Here is a 20,512-nt window from a genome sequence, read left to right as displayed (position 1 = left end):
ACACGGAGTCTCCTCTCCCCAACTCCCCAGACACTGATTCTCCTCTACCTATCTCTCCTGACTCTGTCTCCTCTCCCTTACACTGTGTCTCCTCTCCCTAACTCTCCAGACACCGTGTCTCCTCTCCCTGACCTCCCAGACACTGTGTCTCCTCTCCCCAACTCCCCAGACACTGAGTGTCCTCTACCTGTCTCCCCAGACACTGAGTCTCCTCTGACTGACACCCCAGACACTGTGTCTCCTCTCCCTGACCCCAACCTTCCCCCTACATTAAGACACGATGGCTCTTAAGTGTCGCCGATAAAGAATTCATAGGCGACCTGTCAGGGCCTTGTAAGCGGGCAGCCGACACTCATTCAATTATTCAGGTGACAAATTAAAGTTTAATCCTGACCAAACAGTGGGGCTATTATCTGACAGAGGTGTGAGTGAGAGTGAGGAAGAACAGTTAGCATGAGTTCTGTCCACCTCATCACCTGACCCGAGCCCCAGCCCTCTCAGTATCAGCACAGTAATGACCCTGCTGTCGGGCTCTGTGGGTCTGCGGTCCACTACACTTCATTGCATTATGTGTTACTGAGTTCTGTCTCTGAATTGCTTTCTATCACATGCATTAAACAGTATTCTATTGTACACTGTCTTCTACTGTGCAGGGGTCGTTGTGCTGGATGGCCTGTATGGCTGTGTGTTGTGCTGTACTCCCAGGTTCTGCAGGAGCAGTGGGGACTGACCGTCACAGTGCTATATTGCCTGTGTGCCTGGATATGTTATCACTCTGTATCCTCTCTGACTGTCTCTCAGCAGACACTCACGGAGGTGAAGCGTCTCTGGTATCAATCTGAACCTGCTGAAGAAATTAGTGTGTCTGCGAGTCTGTGTGTGAGTGAGTCTGTGTGAGTGTCAGTGTGTGTCTGTGTGTGTTTGGAGACTGGGGGACAGACTGGGAACTGACAGGGGAAAGACTGGGGGACAGACTGGGAGCTGACTGGGACAGACTGGGGGACAAACTGGTAGCCAGACAGATAAGAGTGTTTGAGCTGCACTGCGCTGAGCTCATGACGGCGTCTCAGTGTGACGCAAGCCCTCATTAGAGTTAATGACACTGGTGTCATCCTGCACAGAGGCAATTAGCCTCTCGTAAGGATGTCATTATAATTAAGGCATTAGCGTAAATTGCAGAGTGGGATTAAACAGCGACATTGTCTCAGCTAATTCCAGTCATGGAGACTCCTGTGTCACACTCCCTGTTCCCCGAGAGACTCAGTTACACACAGCAACCATTTACTGCAGAATCCGTCTGTATAAATACAGTAGAGTCGCGATTATCCGACATGCCGTTTAATCCGACATAGCCAATCACCAGTGTACAGTATTTACTGTGCACTATGCGTGCGCCTGCATAAGATTTTGCCCAATCCGATGCTGCTCTGTCACGTGCTGCCATTGACGTAGTTTCATTTGCTAACTTCGCGCTCGTGATTGTTTTTCCTGTTGTCTTTGGAAGCGGCACCAGCTCACGCTGAACAGCAAGACGAGGCCACTGCTACTGATGGCATGTTACTAAGACCTCGCCGCAAGGAAGAGAAGCACATCTGGGAAACAGATTCCAATCACTCATTTTTTTAAATAATAACTAACAATAGTTCTGTACTCTGTTATTTTAGTATTACAGTAGATTAATAAACCAGATTTCATTCATATACTGCGCTTCCATTAATCTATGATTTGTCTACTCAGTTTCCGCATTATCCGAAATTTCCAATTATCCGATACTATCGGCCCCGGTTAGGTAGGATAATCGCGAGTGTACTGTACTAACACCCACGGGTGACACAGCCTCCACAGTGAGCCCAGGAGCTCTTGTCGGTTTCCAGTGTCACAATATCCGCGATCTGCCCGGTGCAGAGGGGTGGAATGACAGAGACAGACGATACCGGGACGTGTGAACGGAGAAGTGGGGTACTAGCGCCACCTGGCGCATGAAACCGTCAAAATCCCCGCAAGCTCTTTAAGCACCAGTGAACCGCGGCAGACGTGAATAACCGGAATGTGAAATGACAGGACGTTATTTTATAATAATAATAATAATAATAATAATAATTGCTTACACTAATATAGCGCTTTTCTGGACACTCCACTCAAAGCGCTTTACAGGTAATGGGGATCTCCTCCACCAATGGGGATCCCCTCCACGTCCAATGTGCAGCCCCACCTGGATGATGCGACGGCAGCCATAGTGCGCCAGTACACTCCCCACACACCAGCTCTCAGTGGGGAGGAGAGCAGAGTAATGAAGCCAGTTCAGAGATGGGGATTATTAGGGACCATGATTGGTAAGGGCCAATGGGAAATTTGTCCAGGACACGGGGTTACGGGAGAAACGCCCTGGGATTTTTAATGACCACAGAGAGTCAGGATCTCGGTTTTACGTCTCATCCAAAGGATGGCGCCTGTTTACAGTAGAGTGTCCCCGTCACTATACTGGGGCATTAGGACCCACACAGACTGCAGGGTGAGCGCCCCCTGCTGGCCCTACTAACATCGCTTCCAGTGGCAACCTTAGTTTTTCCCAGGAGTCTCCCATCCAGGTACTGACCAGGCTCACACTGCTGGGCTTCAGTGGGCTGCCAGCTGGGAGTTGCAGGGTGATGTGGCTGCTGTGTGATATTTTCTGGAGTCCGCGGCTGTTCCTCTGCGCCCCGCCGAGGGAGTGAATCAGAGGCGCACAGCTCGCACCCAGCGTCGGAGCTTCAGTTTTAAACGTCACACCTCTCCTGCCTTTCCTCTGCCATATGTATTGGTAAAATATGAGCAGCGTCAGACTAGCGTTCCTTTTCGCGAATTCTACTGGGAATTCACTTTACTCCGAGAACAGCCGATTTAATTAGACAAAGTGGTGGGAATTCTACACCAGCTTCGAGAGAGTCGTCCTGTTTGTTAGTTTGTTAAATAAATGCTCTAGATTTGTGTTGAACATAGTAAGGTTCATTTTTATAATAAGTTTTATACAGTATGTGAAGTAGGGACCTGCGTCAGCACGCGTAGGCTGCAAAGGAACGAGGTTTATTCCTGAAGAAAAGAGAAGAAAAGAAACCCGAAGCCTCCACAGCCGAAACGTTGTGTTTCTTTTCAGTGTGGAATAAGTCTGTACTTGTTCCTTTATAATGCAATATGCGTATATGTACGGAGCCCGGGAGGGGCCATCAGTAAGAAAAAAAAGTTAAATCGAGTGAACGATTTACAATTCGTGCGCACGAAATAACGTTTTCTAACGTTATGTATATATAGGAACAAATAATATCAAATAATGCTGAGAAGAGAAGAAAGAAAACACAACGTTTCAGCCGTTCCGGTGTCATGTATATCTGTATATATGTTGTACATGAAATTAGATAGTAATGAAGACGGTGCACACAAGCACAACACACCCTCTAGCGGACACACATATAATTACATATAAATACATATAATTACACACATTCTCTCTGCATACGTCATAGTTCACGCCCCCTTCAGTCAGGAAGGGAAGTTGAAAGTCTATAGGCCAGCTCATCCATCAATTACACGGAGTCCTGCACGTCATACACACACGCGTGTACACGGCTAGGACTGCGACTTTGGCTTATTTTGTTGTCAATCTTCATTCACTGTGCCCGCCCTTTCCATAATACTCCGATATGATTGGCTCAGTTCAGAGCAGGAAGTCAGGCTACACTGAAACAGAAACGCGCGTGTGGGCTGCAGGATGGTGCGATTCAAGTCGAGGTGAGGCGAGGAATTGAGTTGTTGTTGTTAAATAAGAGTTGAAGCTCATTATCCCAAAGCCGTTAAAGGTTTTCTGTCATCTGAGAGTGTGACAAGTTGTCGTGTTTTCAGTATTGGCAAAAATATCAAATAATGTATGAGAAGAAGTATAACTGAATTTATATTATATATAGCTGAGTTTCTATAATAATTTCTGAAAACTGCTGTCCCGTTATTGTCGATTTCTTCAATATCCTGCAGGACCCCATGTCTCCTGATCCCAGTAGGAGCCCCGCTCCTGGACGCGCTAGTGCATTTTCAGATGTTTAAACATGTAGATGCGCTCGGTCTTCCGCTGTAATGCTGCGATTCCCTCGGCCGGGTCGGGCCTGTCGAGGAGAATCGGACCCGGCGCGAACGCAGCCCGGCCTCCCCCCAGCGCGTCACTCTGTCTCTGCCGCAGATACCTGCTGTGCGAGGTGCGGATGTCGGACCCGCCGTCCCTCCAGCTGCTGGACGATCGCTCCGTGTTCACGGCCTTGAGGAACGCGGTCTCCCGAGCTCATGGGGACTACGGAGCTGGGGTCTGCGGCCTCTCCTTCGCAGGTAGCGCCTCCCGCTGGACGCTGTACTGTACCGCTTGCCCTGTCCTTCCTCTGGGCTGTGCAGCTAATCTCCTGCCCCCTGGTCTCCCGCAGTGAAGTACCTGAACGCCCGGACAGGGGTGCTGTTCCTGCGCTGCCGCAAGAGCCACTACCGCCTGATCTGGTCGGCGCTGCCCTTCGTCAGCAGCCTGGAGAGCCGGGGCCAGCGGCTGCCCTGCGCCGTCGACTGCCTGCACGTGGGGGGTGAGGGCCGGGACCCCGAGACTCTGCACACGCCCCCGGGCTGCTGAGGCACTCACCCCTGTCCCTCCGCTTTCTGCAGGGACCATCCGGACCTGCCAGAAGTTCCTGATCCGGTACAACGCGCGCCAGATCCAGCGCCTGCTGCCGCAGTGCCGCAGCGAGGGTGAGGGGCGCGGGCGAGCTGGGTTTCGGGGGGCCTGTCCCTGGTATTGAGGGGTGGCAGTGGGGCAGTACTGTACCTCAAGCCCTGAGCAGACATGATGTCTGGGGGGGCTGGGGTTCAGACAGAGACGTGTGGGGTGCTGTCTTTGCAGAGGAGTGCGTGGAGGTGCGCAGGGCAGTGATGAGCTGCTCGCTGAAGGAGCTTGAGGAAGAGGAGGAGGATGAAGAGGTCTGCTGACTAAACCAGCTGCTGGCAGAACAGCGGGAGGATGAGCCCCGAGAGCTGCCTTGGCCCGGCCCTGCTCGGCTCACTCTTGGCACCATGTCTCGTGAACTAGACTCCCTGCACCCGGCTGAGGAACCTCAGTCTGGCTGGGGGTCAAGAGTCCCCCCCTTCTAACTACTGTTCACAGATGCTCCTGGATCAGTACTGTCCAGTTACTGCTGTGGTGTCCAGCTGTAGGCCAGCAGTTTTCTGGCAGGAGGGTCTCTCAACAGCATCATAACCCCCTCCTGGCACATGTGTCTTGGTCTTTAAAGATTCCAGACTGATGGGGTCGGGTAGCTTGTAAAAAAAGAAGCTGGAGTTGAAGACTCTGCCATGTAGTGCTTGTGCTGAATGGTTCGTCAGTGTGTATGTTTCTGTAGAGGGGTGAGGTTTCTGCAGGGCAGGGTCCAGAGCCGTTGGTTTTTAATGAAGAATCTCAACAGACTGCCCGTTGCTTCATGCATTAGATAAATACATTTATTGTAAAAAGGCAGCAGTCTGCATTGATTGTATGTTCACTACCAGTTGAGTAACTACAGCTCTAACCAGTTCACTACCTTTCCAAAAACCCTGAAAGTTCCCCTTATTAAATTGTACCCTCACTAAATCTCAGAGTCAGAAGGCATTTCCTGATTGTGCACAACTTTATTACTTCAACAGACGTCTCTTGGCTCGCTAAACAAGTCCTCTCATTTTTTCCACTTCAAAAACACAAAACAAGGAATCCAACACAAAATACTTTGTTTTTAAATATCTTTTTTTTTGTCAACGCCCCCAAAAAACAATTGCAAAAATGCAGTCTCAAGCTTCCTAAGTGTTGAATAATTTTAGCAGCACTGGAGAAAGTAGGCAATGAGCAGACTGAGATGGGTGAACAGGTAACAATTGGTCACAGTGCATACCTGGAGAGCTGCAGGTAAGCAATGAGAACACTGTCAGGTGGGTAGTGGGGCTCATAGTGCATACCTGGAGAGTTGCAGGTAAGCAATAAGAACACTGTCAGGTGGGTAGCATGGGTCATAGTGCACACCTGGGGAGAGTGCAGTTCACACTTTGTTCTGTATAAGTAGTGGCAGCAATATTTTAGTTATTTTGAAACTTGTTGAGATGGGTATCTCAGTAACATCACTTAAGGGTTAAGCAATTAAGAATTTTATTAAGGGACAAACAATTGGCTGCTGCTGCTGCCTACTGTTGTAAAAGGAGGTTTCCACACTAACAAGCTTGACTGGCTCACAGTGGTGGCCTGGCTCACTGACTTTACTGTCTGGGCCATGAAGAGATGACTGCTCACAGGGGCCTGTGCAGGCGCTTATAGTTAACAGGCTGAGAGCTCTCTGCTTACAGGGGGCACACATGATGATCTGACCCTCACACTTACTGCAGATTCTAGGCCCAGCGCTCGACTGCTGACTGCCAACAGAACACAGCTATCAGCCCAGGTTCCGATATGAAGCAGGTCCTTGTTGCACTGGCCAAGGCCCACTCCTCACACAAAGGAAGAACAGAAGTGGGGGTCTCAAAGTCCTGTCCCCAAGAGGCAAGGGGTCCCCCAGGATTCTGCGCCTCCTCAAGATCTCCTTTAACTTGACTTGCCCAGTGACATTTGGCCCAAAGTTATCCGGAATTTTGAAATTTAGAAACTATCCTTAAGCCCAGGTGACGCAGAGCAGTTCCAGACTTGATAAACTAAATTGCTAGTTGATCTCACTTGTCAAAATCTGGTATTTTAAAGGTCCTCACTGATGCCTTCCTGTTCCCCATAGGAGGGTTCAAATTAGGTCCCTCAGGAACTAGAGGTGCCAATATAAAGCCAGGGACCCCAGACCTGGGATCCAGGGGCCACAGTCCTGCAGGATTTCTAGTTAAGCAGGTCTTAAGCTTTCGACTGTGTCCCCCGAATCTGGGTTACTCAGTTTGACCCCAGGGTGCGTGGTGTGCTAGGAGCCGGGGGGCAGGTTGGTGGGCTGAATACGGTCTGCAGCAGGGGGTTGACAGCGCAGCAGCTCCAGTGCTGAGTGACGCCTCCTATTTAGTGTGAACCATTGAAGTGCTGAACAAGAGCTTCTGCTTCCTCTTCCTCCTCTTGCCACCCTTCTCCTCTGAAACACAGGAAGCGGAGATTAGCAAGCACATAGGCGCCCGGCGAGTTGGCGCCGGACTGGGCTCGCGGTGCGACTCACCTGCAAGCAGGACGGGCTCGGCTGGGGCCTGGGTGCCATGGTCCAGCTGCAGCAGCGCTGCCTCGAAGGCCTGGCTGAAGGAGTTCTGGAAGCTGGGCACTGGGACCCGATCCGAACCATCGCTCTCCCCATCGCTGTCCGGTGCCGGGGGGGCGAGGAGCACCTCTGCTGAGTGAGGGATGGGGAGGGGGGGGTTAGTCAGGCTGTGCTGCCGAGGGTAGGACAGAGCGTACAGAGTGGACTGTGCGGAGAGACTTCGAAGGCCGAAAAGAAACTAGATGTGTGAGCTGAGCTATGACTGTAAAGCCGAGCCGCATGCTTACAGATGGGCCATCTGCTTACCGTTCTTCGAGGGGACCTTGGGCCAGCTTTCTGCCCGGGCCTTGCCATCACGCAGCATCTGCACACAGAGACACAGACGGCACCATCAGCGCACAGCACTCGCCTGTGGAGCGACCGGCCAGCTGGACTCAATCACATAACCAGAACTGCCCCCCTGCTGCCCCTTTGTCCCCAACACTGACCTGCGCAAAAGAAGGGCAGTGGGAGTCATCCTCCAAGCTGCCCACACAGGCCGGGGGGCTGTGGCCCCTCAGGGAGGGAAACACTGGACTCACACCATCTGTAACACACAGAGGAAGACGGCACATCGACATGAAGTACTGACAGGAGGACAGAGCTCTCAGACCATGAGCACAGCGTCCAGGTGCCACACGGGCCAATCAGAACACAGTACACAGTGTGCGCTGTGGTGACCCAGGCACTCCTACTCACCAGATGTGGGGCTGGAGCTCAGGGGGGAAGGTGGGGGCAATAGAAACTCTGAGTGCGCTGGAGGGCTGCTGTCAGCAGGGGGCAACCCAAACGCTGGGAACTGCTGCAGGTTCTCCAGCCCGATGTGCACTTCCGGGTCTGGAACACAGAAGACATCAGGGAGCTGGGGAACAGATCCTCAGCTATACAGTCTTCCTGCCCGTGTCTGTGTCCCAGTCGCCCAGCTCAGACCACCAGTCCTGTCTCCCCCTCTCCAGCCCCCCAGCTCCGACCTACAGCTACACTGCCTCTCTCTCAGTCCCTCAGCTCAAAACCACTAGCCCACAATGCCTCCCTCTCTCTCACTCACATTTTCCTTGCTTCTTGTTCTCCTCAATCTCGATGCGTTTCTCTCTCCGCCTCTCGTCTCTTGCCTTCTTCTGGCGAAAGCGCCTCCTCTTTTCCAGGTCATCTGAAAGAGATGGGGGCACCTGTGTGAAACCGCACGCTGGACATGACTGCAGCAGCACTGCTCTGCCCTGTGCAGTGTCACGTACCTGCAAAGGTGTCCAGAGTCACCTTGGACAGCAGGGGGGGCTGCAGAGCCAGCTCGCAGATACTAAACTCGCAGGTGAGGGGCAGGTGAGACAGGTAGCGGTGGCGTCGACGCAACTCCTGCAGATAGAGGTGAGAGTCCAGAACAACATTCGCTGACGTTGTGCCCGCAGTGCCTCTCCCCTCGTTGAGGGTGAGTGACCCCAGTGTGTCTCTCCTCGCCGACAGTGTGCCCCCCGTGTGTGTCTCCCTGCCTCACCTCACCGACGGTGTGCCCCCCGTGTGTCTCCCTGCCTCACCTCGCCGACGGTGTGCCCCCCGTGTGTCTCCCTGCCTCACCTCGCCGACGGTGTGCCCCCCGTGTGTCTCCCTGCCTCACCTCGCCGACGGTGTGCCCCCCGTGTGTCTCCCTGCCTCACCTCGCCGACGGTGTGCCCCCCGTGTGTCTCCCTGCCTCACCTCGCCGACGGTGTGCCCCCCGTGTGTCTCCCTGCCTCACCTCACTGACGGTGTGCCCCCCGTGTGTCTCCCTGCCTCACCTCACTGACGGTGTGCCCCCCGTGTGTCTCCCTGCCTCACCTCCCTGACGGTGTGCCCCCCGTGTGTCTCCCTGCCTCACCTCACCGACGGTGTGCCCCCCGTGTGTCTCCCTGCCTCACCTCACCGACGGTGTGCCCCCCGTGTGTCTCCCTGCCTCACCTCCCTGACGGTGTGCCCCCCGTGTGTCTCCCTGCCTCACCTCGCCGACGGTGTGCCCCCCGTGTGTCTCCCTGCCTCACCTCACCGACAGTGTGCCCCCCGTGTGTCTCCCTGCCTCACCTCGCCGACGGTGTGCCCCCCGTGTGTCTCCCTGCCTCACCTCACTGACGGTGTGCCCCCCGTGTGTCTCCCTGCCTCACCTCACTGACGGTGTGCCCCCCGTGTGTCTCCCTGCCTCACCTCCCTGACGGTGTGCCCCCCGTGTGTCTCCCTGCCTCACCTCACTGACGGTGTGCCCCCCGTGTGTCTCCCTGCCTCACCTCGCCGACGGTGTGCCCCCCGTGTGTCTCCCTGCCTCACCTCACTGACGGTGTGCCCCCCGTGTGTCTCCCTGCCTCACCTCACTGACGGTGTGCCCCCCGTGTGTCTCCCTGCCTCACCTCACTGACGGTGTGCCCGTCAATCTCCACCACGGATGCAGTGATGGTAGAGGGGCTGCACTCCAGGCTGCCGTACTCTCTCACGAGGCAGCGCACGTTCACCGGGTGCAGGAACATCTGCTGGCCGTCCTCCGCTGTGGGGACAGATGGACAGGAGGTCAGTCAGGTGGACAGAACACTGTCACACTCCAGTTCTTACAACAGACACAGACACCAGACACAGTGGCCATCCCTACCCTGGTAGAAGTAGTAGTAGGGTCTGTTTCCTGTAGTTTCGGGCACGGCCTCCTGTTTACTGGGTGATTCTGGCACAGAGGGTTCCTGTTTCAGGTCTGGTTCTGCTTTCAGTTCTGGCACTGACTTCAGCTCTGGTTCGGGTTCCAAGACCAGAGGGGCCTCTGAGGGGACCTGGGGAGGCTCCTCACACACAGAGTCAGGGAGGTCAACAACCTCGTCATCGAAGGCAGAGGAATACTGCAGTATGGGCTGACAGGGAGGGAGAGAGGGAGAAGGTGCTTATGGTATACAGCAACATAATATATTATGTTAATGCACAATCATCAACAACACACAGACACTAGAGATGTCAGTACCTTGCTGCTGCTTGTGGAGGAATGGGACTCCAGCACAGGGGATGAAGGAGGCTCATTCAGGGTCAGGGCAGACAGACTGAGCTCAGCGCTGACCCCATCTTCTGGGGCTGCCTTCATTAACACTGCCTCCCTCTCCTATAGTGATGGCAACAGAAAGACACTGTGACAATGGGACACAGATAGTGTCTTCAGCCTGTGCAGAGCAGTGAGACCGTGACATGAGGACAGAGCAGAGCTGCCTGTATGAAGCAGCCTTAGAGACAGAGATGGTACCTGCAGCTCGTGTAGGGCTGCCTATATGAAGCAGCCTGAGGGACAGAGAGAGGGACAGACGGGGTAACTGCAGCCTGTGTAGGGCTGCCTGTATGAAGCAGCCTGAGGGACCGACAGGGTACCTGCAGCTCGTGTAGGGCTGCCTGAGGGACAGAAGGGGTACCTGCAGCTCCTGTAAGGCTGCCTGTATGAAGCAGGCCTCAGCACGGTCCTGCTCTTCCTGCAGCTGTTTCTCCAGGGCAGCCCTCTCCTCCCACACCACCTGCTGCAGAACCTGCTCGTGAGAGGCCAACAGCAACTTGGAGTACAGGCTGAAACTCTGGTCTGCGGACACAAAGGCAACACAATCAGACTCCTCCTGCTCAGCACTCCAAGCCACCTAGGGTCTTATCACATGCACGTTTTTTTCACAGATTACAAAGAGAGGAAAATTCAGATTTAGGTTTTGTGGGCTTCTAATTCATCACCAGTGTAAGATCCTGAGCTGTTGGTTTGACAGCCCAATCAGACTGTGACCCTGTCACCCCAAGATTAAGATGTCAGGCGTAGGAGTCCTTCCACACTCACCCCCAAGCCGGATCGGCTCCTCCACCTTGACCCACTGTGAGCTGGGCAGTGCCACCAGAACCCCCTTCTCCCGGCGCATCAGCTGCATGGTGATGGTGTCGCCCACCAGGTACTGGCGTGTCTCCATGGCAACCACGCTGCAGAGACAGGCATGTCACACTGTAGCCCATCCCTGTACTGCGTGCCGTCAGCAGCACCAGTTAGCAGACAGAGGTTAACACCAAGCTGAAGGAGAAGACTAAAACTCTGGAGACAAGGCACAGGTAAAGGCATATTCCATGCTGAAAGGAAAATAAAAGACAGTGTAGAGAAGAAAGCCTGCAGAGGCTCCACCGCCATAACATTGAATCTCTTTTCTTTTCCTTTCAGTATGAAATAAACCTTTACCTGTTCCTTGCAGCCTACGCATGCTGACAGCTCCCTACTTGAACTCTGGAGCCGCCAGCTTGCTTGTATCCTGTGTGAGTCTCCTGGCAATCCAGACTAACCTCCTAACTACTTGAATTAAGATCCCTTTAGTGGCCAATTTCTTGCATTAGATTTGTCTTTTTGCAGACCCCAACTTGCTCTCCATGAGACACACAGACAAGGAGAGAAGCCTTGGGTCAGAGCGCAGGGTCAGCCATTGTACAGCGCCCCTGGAGCAGCTGGGGTTAAGGGCCTTGCTCAGGGGCCCAACGGAGTAGGATTCCTCTGCCGGCCGCAGGATACAAAGCGGCAACCTTCTAGCCACAGGCAAAGATCCTTAGCCACCTCACTGCCCCAATTGTGACTTGACCAACGAGATTTATTACTCTTAACTGGACCCGTGCACCCCAGCTCTGAGGCGCAGCTCTGAACTTGGCGGCGGCACCCCCCGTTGGCCGACTGACCTCTTGAGATCCCGGCTGTGCACTGCCTCGTAGCAGATGGGGCACTTGCTCCAGCTGCGCTCACTCAGGGACAGGAAGTGCAGAATGCAGGGCCAGCAGAAGATGTGGCCGCAGCGCGTTATCTGGGCGGCGAGTGGCGGGTACAGGCAGATGGGGCACGAGGGCACCTCGTGGCTGTAGATGCGCTGTTGATGCACACAACACAGAGGCGACACGAAGAGAGGTCAGCCTTACTATACTGCCTAGCATTCTGCTGTGGTGCACTGAACTGCACTTCCCTGCTGGTCTATAGTTCTTTGCGCTATACAACCTTCATGCACTGCACTGGTCTATAGTTCTTTGCTCTGCATTTTCCTGCACTGCGCAGGTCTATAGTTCTTTGCTCTGCATTTTCCTGCACTGCGCAGGTCTATAGTTCTTTGCTCTGTGTTTCCCTAGACTTGGCTAGTTTATAGTTCTAAGCACAGGCCAGCACAGTGTCTACACTGCAACGGCTATACTCACCACCTGCTGTACACAGTCCCAGTTGACCAGTGTGTCCGGGTCGGTGAAGTGGGCAGTGTAGTCCTGATCATCCATCACCACAAACTGGCAGCTGGGAACAGACATGGGTCAAAATCCGGTCAGAGAAGAGAGGATAATGGCGGAGATTTGCCTGTTAGCAGCATTCTGCAGACGGGTGACTGTGTAAAGCTGGAATTATGCCAGGCTTTGCACGAACCCTGCCCATCCCCGACTTCAGCCTCGGATCGACGTGGCTGCACCGGTCTTGACAGCCGACCGCTGCACTCACTTGGCCTGGAGGAAGAGCTCCTTGTTGAAGGGCTTGTGCTTGTGGCCCCACTTGTTGCGGCGGCCCCAGCCGCTGTGGCCCTCGGAACCCTGTCCGCTGTGGCCCCGCGGCTCAAAGGTGAAGTTCAGCAGGTGGTTCAGGCTAATCTTCTTGGGTCCTGCAAACTGGGCCGGGCTGAACTCGGCCCGCTGAGCTTCTGCTACCTACGCAGGGGAGACAGAGAGAGGGAGAACGAGAGTCACGGGCGGCAGGACTGCAGCAGCCGGGTCTGCAGAGTCACGGGCAGCAGGACTCCAGCAGCCGGGTCTGCAGAGTCACGGGCAGCAGGACTCCAGCAGCCGGGTCTGCAGAGTCACGGGCAGCAGGACTCCAGCAGCCGGGTCTGCAGAGTCACGGGCAGCAGGACTCCAGCAGCCGGGTCTGCAGAGTCACGGGCAGCAGGACTCCAGCAACTCACAATTGGCTGCCCACTGCTGCCAACAAGACGGCCCTTCCTCTCTGGGGACCCTGGGCAAGAGCTTGGAAAGGGTCCCCTCCAGATCATGGTTTGCACAGACTCTAATATCAGCAACATACAGTTATTTTACAATTTAGAACAATCAAATCCAAAAAAGAGCTATATAAGTATAATTATTATTGACTTCTGATGGACACCTTTGAAGCACAAGGAGGAGTCGGGGACAGCGCAATGGTTGCCTGTTTCTGAGACGAAATCTCAGAGGAGAAATCAGAAGCGTTTTCCCAGAGGGCAGACATAAGGCAGCCCAGCACTGAACCCAGCGCCCCCCTGGGGCCACAACCTGGACCTGCTGCCTGGAACAGGGCTTTCTGAGCTGAATTCCTGAAGGGGAGCTCATTCCTCCGATGCACTCTAATAGGGAACAACAGGAGTCACAGCCAGGACTCTGGTGCCAGTTACAGTCTGGATACTGACATGAGCAGGTCTCCCCCAGAGTCCCCACGCCAACCCCACTCACCTCTTCTCTGCGTCCCCCTCCTGTGCCCCCATACTGCCGGCCACCACCCCCTCTCTGGGGGGGCCGCTTGTCAAAGGCCTTGCCTTTCTGTGGGGGGGGGCGGCGCTGGCCGGGGAAACTCTCTGTCTTGGGAAAGGACGGCTCCCGCTTGCGGCTGTAGCGCTGCTTCTGTCCGCTGCCATTCTTGCTGTCTGAGGGGGGAGAAGAAAATCAGAACAGTGACCAGTAGGATCGAGCGAAGACAGGCTCTGGACACACCAGCAGTGACTGCAAACTAATTACATGCCAAGCTGAGGAGAGAACCTCTCGGCAGAAAGCACTCTGACCTGCCTGTAATGAAAGATGCGTAACATCAGTACAGATAACATCACCCTTTTCCACAGGAGTCATTTTAACCTGTTCCCACAGGTCTGGTGCAACGTAGCCTCTGTCCAGTAGCTTCTCCTGGTCTCTTTAACTCAGCTACGCACCCTGAGAAACACTGGAGCCAATTCAGTTTGGAATCAAGCACTCTTGAATCCCCAGAAACCCTGTCCCTGACTCCCCCACAGCCCCTAAGTGGGTCAGCAGGTTTAAATTCAGCATTGGACACCCCAAACACGCACAAACCAGCCACTACTTAAACTCCTAGAGCCTTGCCTGCTCTCCTAACATGACCCCTTAACCCTAATCCAGCATGAGCTGCCAGCCGCCAGCGGATAAGACTCTGAGCTCTCAGCCAGCTAGGATCAAGCACGCAACAGAAGAGACTCCCACAGCACACCAGTCCACACCAGCAGAGCAACCACTGGCACCACAGCTACTGCAGACCACTACCACCCTGAGAACACTGACACAGGCCGAGAGGGACAGACGCACACACCTGACACACAGGCCGAGAGGGACAGATGCACACACACCTGACACACAGGCCGAGAGGGACAGACGCACACACCCGGCACAGGCTGAACTTTATCAGTGAGGAGCTGCAGTCAGCTGAGTCAGTCCTGCACTGTAGAGATATCAGGAGGAATGAGTTATGTTGGCAGCAGAAGGAAAACAAGTGAGGAGGAGCTTCTGGCAGAATCAGCAGCACAACCGCACACAGCACAGTCAACCGGCCGGTACAATCAGCTGCACACAGCACAGTCAACCGGCCGGTACAATCAGCTGCACACAGCACAGTCAACCGGCCGGTACAATCAGCTGCACACAGCACAGTCAACCGGCCGGTACAATCAGCTGCACACAGCACAGTCAACCGGCCAGTAGAAGCAGCTGCACACAGCACAGTCAACCGGCCGGTACAATCAGCTGCACACAGCACAGTCAACCGGCCGGTACAACCAGCTGCACACAGCACAGTCAACCGGCCGGTACAAGCACACAGCACAGTCAACCGACCGGTACAATCAGCTGCACACAGCACAGTCAACCGGCCGGTACAATCAGCTGCACACAGCACAGTCAACCGGCCGGTACAATCAGCTGCACACAGCACAGTCAACCGGCCGGTACAAGCACACAGCACAGTCAACCGACCGGTACAATCAGCTGCACACAGCACAGTCAACCGGCCGGTACAATCAGCTGCACACAGCACAGTCAACCGGCCGGTACAATCAGCTGCACACAGCACAGTCAACCGGCCAGTAGAAGCAGCTGCACACAGCACAGTCAACCGGCCGGTACAATCAGCTGCACACAGCACAGTCAACCGGCCGGTACAACCAGCTGCACACAGCACAGTCAACCGGCCGGTACAAGCACACAGCACAGTCAACCGACCGGTACAATCAGCTGCACACAGCACAGTCAACCGGCCGGTACAATCAGCTGCACACAGCACAGTCAACCGGCCGGTACAATCAGCTGCACACAGCACAGTCAACCGGCCAGTAGAAGCAGCTGCACACAGCACAGTCAACCGGCCGGTACAATCAGCTGCACACAGCACAGTCAACCGGCCGGTACAATCAGCTGCACACAGCACAATCACAGTTTCACAGCCCAGTTATGAGCGGACCTGCAAGCGGGGCATTTTCGCCCTTGAAGAGCACTGATAACTCGCACCGTTCTTGTCAAAGAACGTCGCTTAATCGTGACATGAATCCCCTGTGCTACGTTTCTTTCCTGTACTGCCCACCCCCGGGGCTCCACTGTGGGACAGCTCCACAGAATAATAATAATAATAATAATAATAATAATAATAATAATTGCTTACACTTATATAGCGCTTTTCTGGACACTCCACTCAAAGCGCTTTACAGGTAATGCGATGATGCGACGGCAGCCATAGTGCGCCAGAATGCTCCCCACACACCAGCTCTCCGTGGGGAGGAGAGCAGAGTGATGAAGCCAGTTCAGAGAGGGGGGTTATTAGGAGGCCATGACTGGTAAAGGCCAGGGGGAAATTTGGCCAGGACGCCGGGGTAACACCCCTACTCTTTTTGAGAAACGCCCTGGGATTTTCAATGACCACAGAGAGTCAGGACCTCGGTTTTACGTCTCATCCGAAGGTGCATTAGGACCCACATAGACTGCAGGGTGAGCGCCCCCTGCTGGCCCCACTAACACCTCTTCCAGCAGCAACCTTAGTTTTTCCCAGGAGTCTCCCATCCAGGTACTGACCAGGCTCACACCTGCTTAGCTTCTGTGGGTTGCCAGTTGTGAGTTGCAGGGCGATATGGCTGCTGGTATTAAAAGCTCTGGAAGGTGGATGTCCCACTCGCGCACAGTCCAGCACATCTGCAAAAGCAGACGGGGATCGGAGGACGGGTCGAGACCCACGCCCACTGCCGTTTCCTAGCACAGCTCTCCAGAAGCCCACCTGAGCCCGCACCGTGTCAGACAGCAGACCCGTGCGCATTGGGTCACCCAGGGCAGCAGTGAGACCAGAGATACCTCGTCTTTCTGTCCCTTTACAAGTTTGAAACCTTTACACACGTCGCTGCAGTATATAGACAGGAGAAACGGACAAACTCGAACTCGGTTATTTACACAACAGCTGCGGATGACGTCATCGGTGCCGTAAACAAACACGCGGGCCCGCAGAGTGGCGGGGAAGCCTCGGCCCACAGTGCGGCACCTCCCCGCCTGAGAGCGGCGCTGATCCGGGCTGGGATGGAACAGAGTGGCGCTGCTCTTATTTTACCTGCTTTGGGTTTAGAATCGCCCGAAGCCGGTCCGGCCGAACCGGATCTGGGCGGGACCTTGCTGCTGGCGTTGTTGCTGGTGTTTTTCTCCATGTCTGTGCTCCTGACGCGGGTGTTGGTGTGGGCCAGCTCCGGCCAGTCGAGCATCAAACGGGGCGAAGGGCAGGGGAGAGAGGGAGGCAGTGCGAGAGCGGAGGATCAGGCCAGGGCCCAGGCTCATTGCGTTCAAACACGGATACTCCATCACGGCGACATCTTGACCACAGCGCACACAGAGAGAAACCGAAGAGTCGGGCGTCAGAGAAAGACAGAGGGACAGGGCTCCGAGAGACGCGGGATTAAACAGCGCAGCACGGCGGGGCCTGGACCCCTGAGGCTCCGCAGTTATCTTTCCTTCCCAGGAGAGACGCCGAGCCCCTGAAGGGAGATAGCCGGTCTCCGATAGGAGGAGAACGGGCTAAAACAGAAAGATAGTTTCGCAGAAACACCAACGCGCCGTGATAATGGCGACGAGTCGCCAAGCAGGAACCCCCGGGACCCGGATGGGGCTCGCATTTATAGACTCTCTGGGAAGTGAGGGATTGTGGGAAATGTAGTTAATTTCTACTACGTCCGCAGCAATGTTTTCCTTCACGCTTTGAAATATATAATCGCTTTATTTACATGTAATAACAATACGTCACGATATTTATTAATAATACTCAGAGTGTATTCTGCTGAGACTTCATATAGATTGCGAGTAAAATTCTTGCACTAAATATCTGTCTAGTTTTCCTTTAAATCACGAAGTTTAATATTCTACAAATTAATCATTCTATTTGTAATAATTGGTATTGTAAAACATGTTCAAGACAGTTTATACATCTACAAAATAGCTTCACTGGGATGAAGTAAGATGTTCAGGATAAAGTCATTAGAGAAAGAGTTAGTCTGAGGCTGTCAGGATCAAATCTCAGTGACCTGATCTTTCAGTGCCATTCACATTGCTCAAACTGGACTAGACAGAGGATCAGACGGACATATCTTTAATTGTAAATTTTGATTGTCCATAACATAGGCATTGGCAACATAGTCAATTAGTCTTTCAATTTAAATCCTTTTGCTGGATTGTGGTACAACCAACTCGTTAACAGGTTGATCAATTGACAATACATTTAAACTCATACCTGACAGATCTTTCTATCCCAGAGATCTTTACTGGAGTGCATTGAAGGGTCTTACTATTTGAGTATGTAACTGTAGAGGGTTTGCCTTTTGGACAAGAAATACAAGACACTGATTTACACAAAGAGTGGTGGGAGTCTGCACCAGCTGTCCAGCCAAGCTTTCCAAGGATTCTCCAAGAAAAAGCTGGATGAGAACCTCTGACCACTACGTCTCTGTAAAAGTCGGCCAAAGCCAGGACTGCCAGTTCACCCAGGAGAAGTCTTGGACAGTAAAGACCTGGACTGGACTGACCGTGTGCCTGAGACGGGCACCACAGGCTCAGCTTCCTTCTTGCCTCCCGATGAAGCATAGGAAGAGCCCCAGTCTGAAGGGCTCCTGGGCTTGCAGGCCAGAGCTCATTTCTTCCTGTTAGTCACGTGGTCGAGGGGTTATGGTGGTGTGTGTGCAGATGTGTTTTTTTTTTTGGGGGGGGGCAGGATTGTTAGCTCGCAGCTGCTGAGTCTGACCCTCCTGCTGTAACAGAATTGCTGACAGACTACAGAAACACCCCAGGCCATGGCAACATACAACAACTTCAATATTCAATCTGGAGACTTCTCCCTCAACATGGCGATTGAGCTGTTCTGTCCAAGACCATTAAACTCAGAGATTTGGTCAGAGTCTGTCTGCTGTTCCTCACAGTCTCCCACTAAAGTCTCAGCCACTAAATTGCAGTTTCTTAGTTAATAACAAATTTGCTTAATTATTTTACTTGAATGATTGGGAAAATGTTGCAAGTAATATGACTTCTACAACATTTTAAAGTTTGTATCAATTCACTGGGGCATAGAGAGACATTGTAGGACACAGAGAGACAGTGTGGGATACAGACTGTGAGACGCAGACACACTGCGAGCCTGGTCAGTACCTGGATGGGAGACCTCCTGGGAAAAACTAAGGCTGCTGCTGGAAGAGGTGTTAGTGGGGCCAGCAGGGGGCGCTCACCCTGCGGTCCATGTGGGTCTAATGCCCCAGTATAGTGACGGGGACACTACACTGTAAACAGGCGCCGTCCTTCGGATGAGACGTAAAACCGAGGTCCTGACTCTCTGTGGTCATTAAAAATCCCAGGGTGTTTCTCGAAAAGAGTAGGGGTGTAACCCTGGCGTTCTGGCCAAATTTCCCATTGGCCCTTACCAATCATGGGCTCCTAATAATCCCCATCTCTGAACTGGCTTCATTACTCTGCTCTCCTCCCCACTGAGAGCTGGTGTGTGGGGAGCGTTCTGGCGCACTATGGCTGCCGTCGCATCATCCAGGTGGGGCTGCACACTGCTGGTGGTGGAGGGGATCCCCATTACCTGTAAAGTGCTTTGAGTGGAGTGTCCAGAAAAGCGCAATATAAGTGTAAGCAATTATTATTATTATTATTATTAGGAGAGCTGGGCTGCTAGACTGGCAGCCAGACTCCCAGATCAGAGCTGTCTGATCCACTCCAGGTTTTCCTGCAAGCTGCAGGAGATGGAGTCCAGCACCGGGTCTGAACTGTTGGGAGTGAAGTTCGAACAGTGGATTTCGTGTAGAACAGCACGACTTTTCTGACCCATCAGTACAATGTGTTCAACAACCACAACAAAGGAGTAGCTATACAGCATTGGTAGAGTAGTGTGATTCTCTCCTTGAAAACTTTTATTAAAAAAACGTCCATTGAACGAGCGCGAAAAGGTTGCTGTCCCAGAGGTATCCGCCAGGAGGCGCTCTATGCCACCGATCCCTGTCCCGTGTCCTGCCCTCCCCTCCCCTCCTCTCTCCCTCGCAGGTTGCTAGCTAAGGAATACCAAACAAAGCGCTCCCGGAGCCCCACCCCCGCGCTGGATTTCCTCCAGCAGGCTAGGTTGCTCCCTCTGTCGCTCGGCTGGGGTTGGCTGGACCGAGCCAAACAGAGCTGGGCGCAGCCCTCCCTCTCTCCGCCCGGATACCGCGGACGGCAAAACTTCTCACCCCTCCCTCTGCTCCCCTGTCGCGCTGCGGAGGAGCAGGGGATTCCTGATCACGACGCGTTTACTCCGGTTGAACTCGCCCGTCCGGTTGGGCACTCGCTGTCTCCTCCTCCTCCTCCTCCGTGCCCGGGATCCCTGCTCGGCGAGGTTTGGTTGAGGCGCCACGCAGCTCCAGATACGGGGAAGGTGAGGCGGACGGGCAGGTGGGAAGCGCTCCGCTGAAGTTGGCTGCGCTCTGGTCCTTTTCTCCCGGACCGCCAGCGGGGGAGGCGAGGCAAGGAGAGGGGAGGAGAGAGCAGGAAGGGCAGAAAAGTTTCCAGCTGACTCTCGGGATAAAGCAGAAAGCGGAGGAAAAGCTGCCCGGATCCCAGTGAGGTAAAGGCGGTAGTAAACAGAACTTCGCTGCTGCCGGGAAGCGGTGCTTTTCTCGGGGTTACAGTCGTGGCTGCGGGACTTCCGTGGGTGATTCCGTCTCTGTCTGTCGTGGGAATGCGACTTCTTCCTA

General features: G+C 53.8%; 3 protein-coding genes across 7 annotated transcripts in view; 2 read left to right on the top strand and 1 right to left on the bottom strand.

Annotated features, from left to right (window-relative positions):
- The first annotated feature begins 3,679 nt into the window (after nucleotides 1–3,679).
- On the top strand, nucleotides 3,680–5,629 carry pop5 (POP5 homolog, ribonuclease P/MRP subunit). Its single transcript, XM_088618415.1, has 5 exons — nucleotides 3,680–3,765; nucleotides 4,208–4,350; nucleotides 4,443–4,592; nucleotides 4,672–4,755; nucleotides 4,907–5,629. The coding sequence occupies exons 1-5, from the start codon at nucleotides 3,746–3,748 to the stop codon at nucleotides 4,990–4,992; spliced, it is 483 nt and encodes a 160-aa protein (XP_088474541.1). The 5' UTR covers nucleotides 3,680–3,745; the 3' UTR covers nucleotides 4,993–5,629.
- Nucleotides 5,630–5,647: 18 nt separating this feature from the next.
- On the bottom strand, nucleotides 5,648–17,406 carry rnf10 (ring finger protein 10). 3 transcript variants are annotated; one of them, XM_088618411.1, is made up of 17 exons: nucleotides 16,861–17,406; nucleotides 13,728–13,918; nucleotides 12,751–12,953; nucleotides 12,462–12,552; nucleotides 11,958–12,142; nucleotides 11,086–11,222; nucleotides 10,682–10,842; nucleotides 10,246–10,380; nucleotides 9,889–10,138; nucleotides 9,653–9,786; nucleotides 8,516–8,633; nucleotides 8,329–8,430; nucleotides 7,980–8,117; nucleotides 7,730–7,827; nucleotides 7,548–7,605; nucleotides 7,206–7,373; nucleotides 5,648–7,124 (listed from the first exon to the last, which is right to left on the bottom strand). In XM_088618411.1, exons 1-17 carry the CDS (start codon nucleotides 17,006–17,008, stop codon nucleotides 7,051–7,053), a joined length of 2,391 nt encoding a protein of 796 aa, XP_088474537.1. In that variant the 5' UTR covers nucleotides 17,009–17,406; the 3' UTR covers nucleotides 5,648–7,050. The 3 variants fall into 3 exon arrangements, with proteins under 3 accessions (XP_088474537.1, XP_088474538.1, XP_088474540.1); XM_088618412.1 differs by having other exon boundaries at nucleotides 7,206–7,370; XM_088618414.1 differs by lacking the exon at nucleotides 7,980–8,117.
- Nucleotides 17,407–19,888: 2,482 nt separating this feature from the next.
- The window catches only part of LOC148641352 (uncharacterized), a 31,031-nt gene continuing 30,407 nt past the window's right edge, over nucleotides 19,889–20,512 (top strand). For 2 of the 3 annotated variants that reach the window (XM_088618409.1, XM_088618408.1), the window contains exon 1: nucleotides 19,893–20,382. The gene's annotated coding sequence lies outside the window, so the exon portion shown is untranslated. Of the gene's footprint in view, nucleotides 20,383–20,512 lie in introns of all 3 variants that reach the window. The other variant, XM_088618410.1, reaches the window with a different exon arrangement.

Source organism: Lepisosteus platostomus, chromosome 24, assembly GCF_059453375.1.
Source record: "Lepisosteus platostomus isolate fLepPlt1 chromosome 24, fLepPlt1.hap1, whole genome shotgun sequence".
NCBI classification, from domain to species: domain Eukaryota; kingdom Metazoa; phylum Chordata; class Actinopteri; order Semionotiformes; family Lepisosteidae; genus Lepisosteus; species Lepisosteus platostomus.
This window is presented reverse-complemented; position numbering and strand designations above follow the sequence as displayed.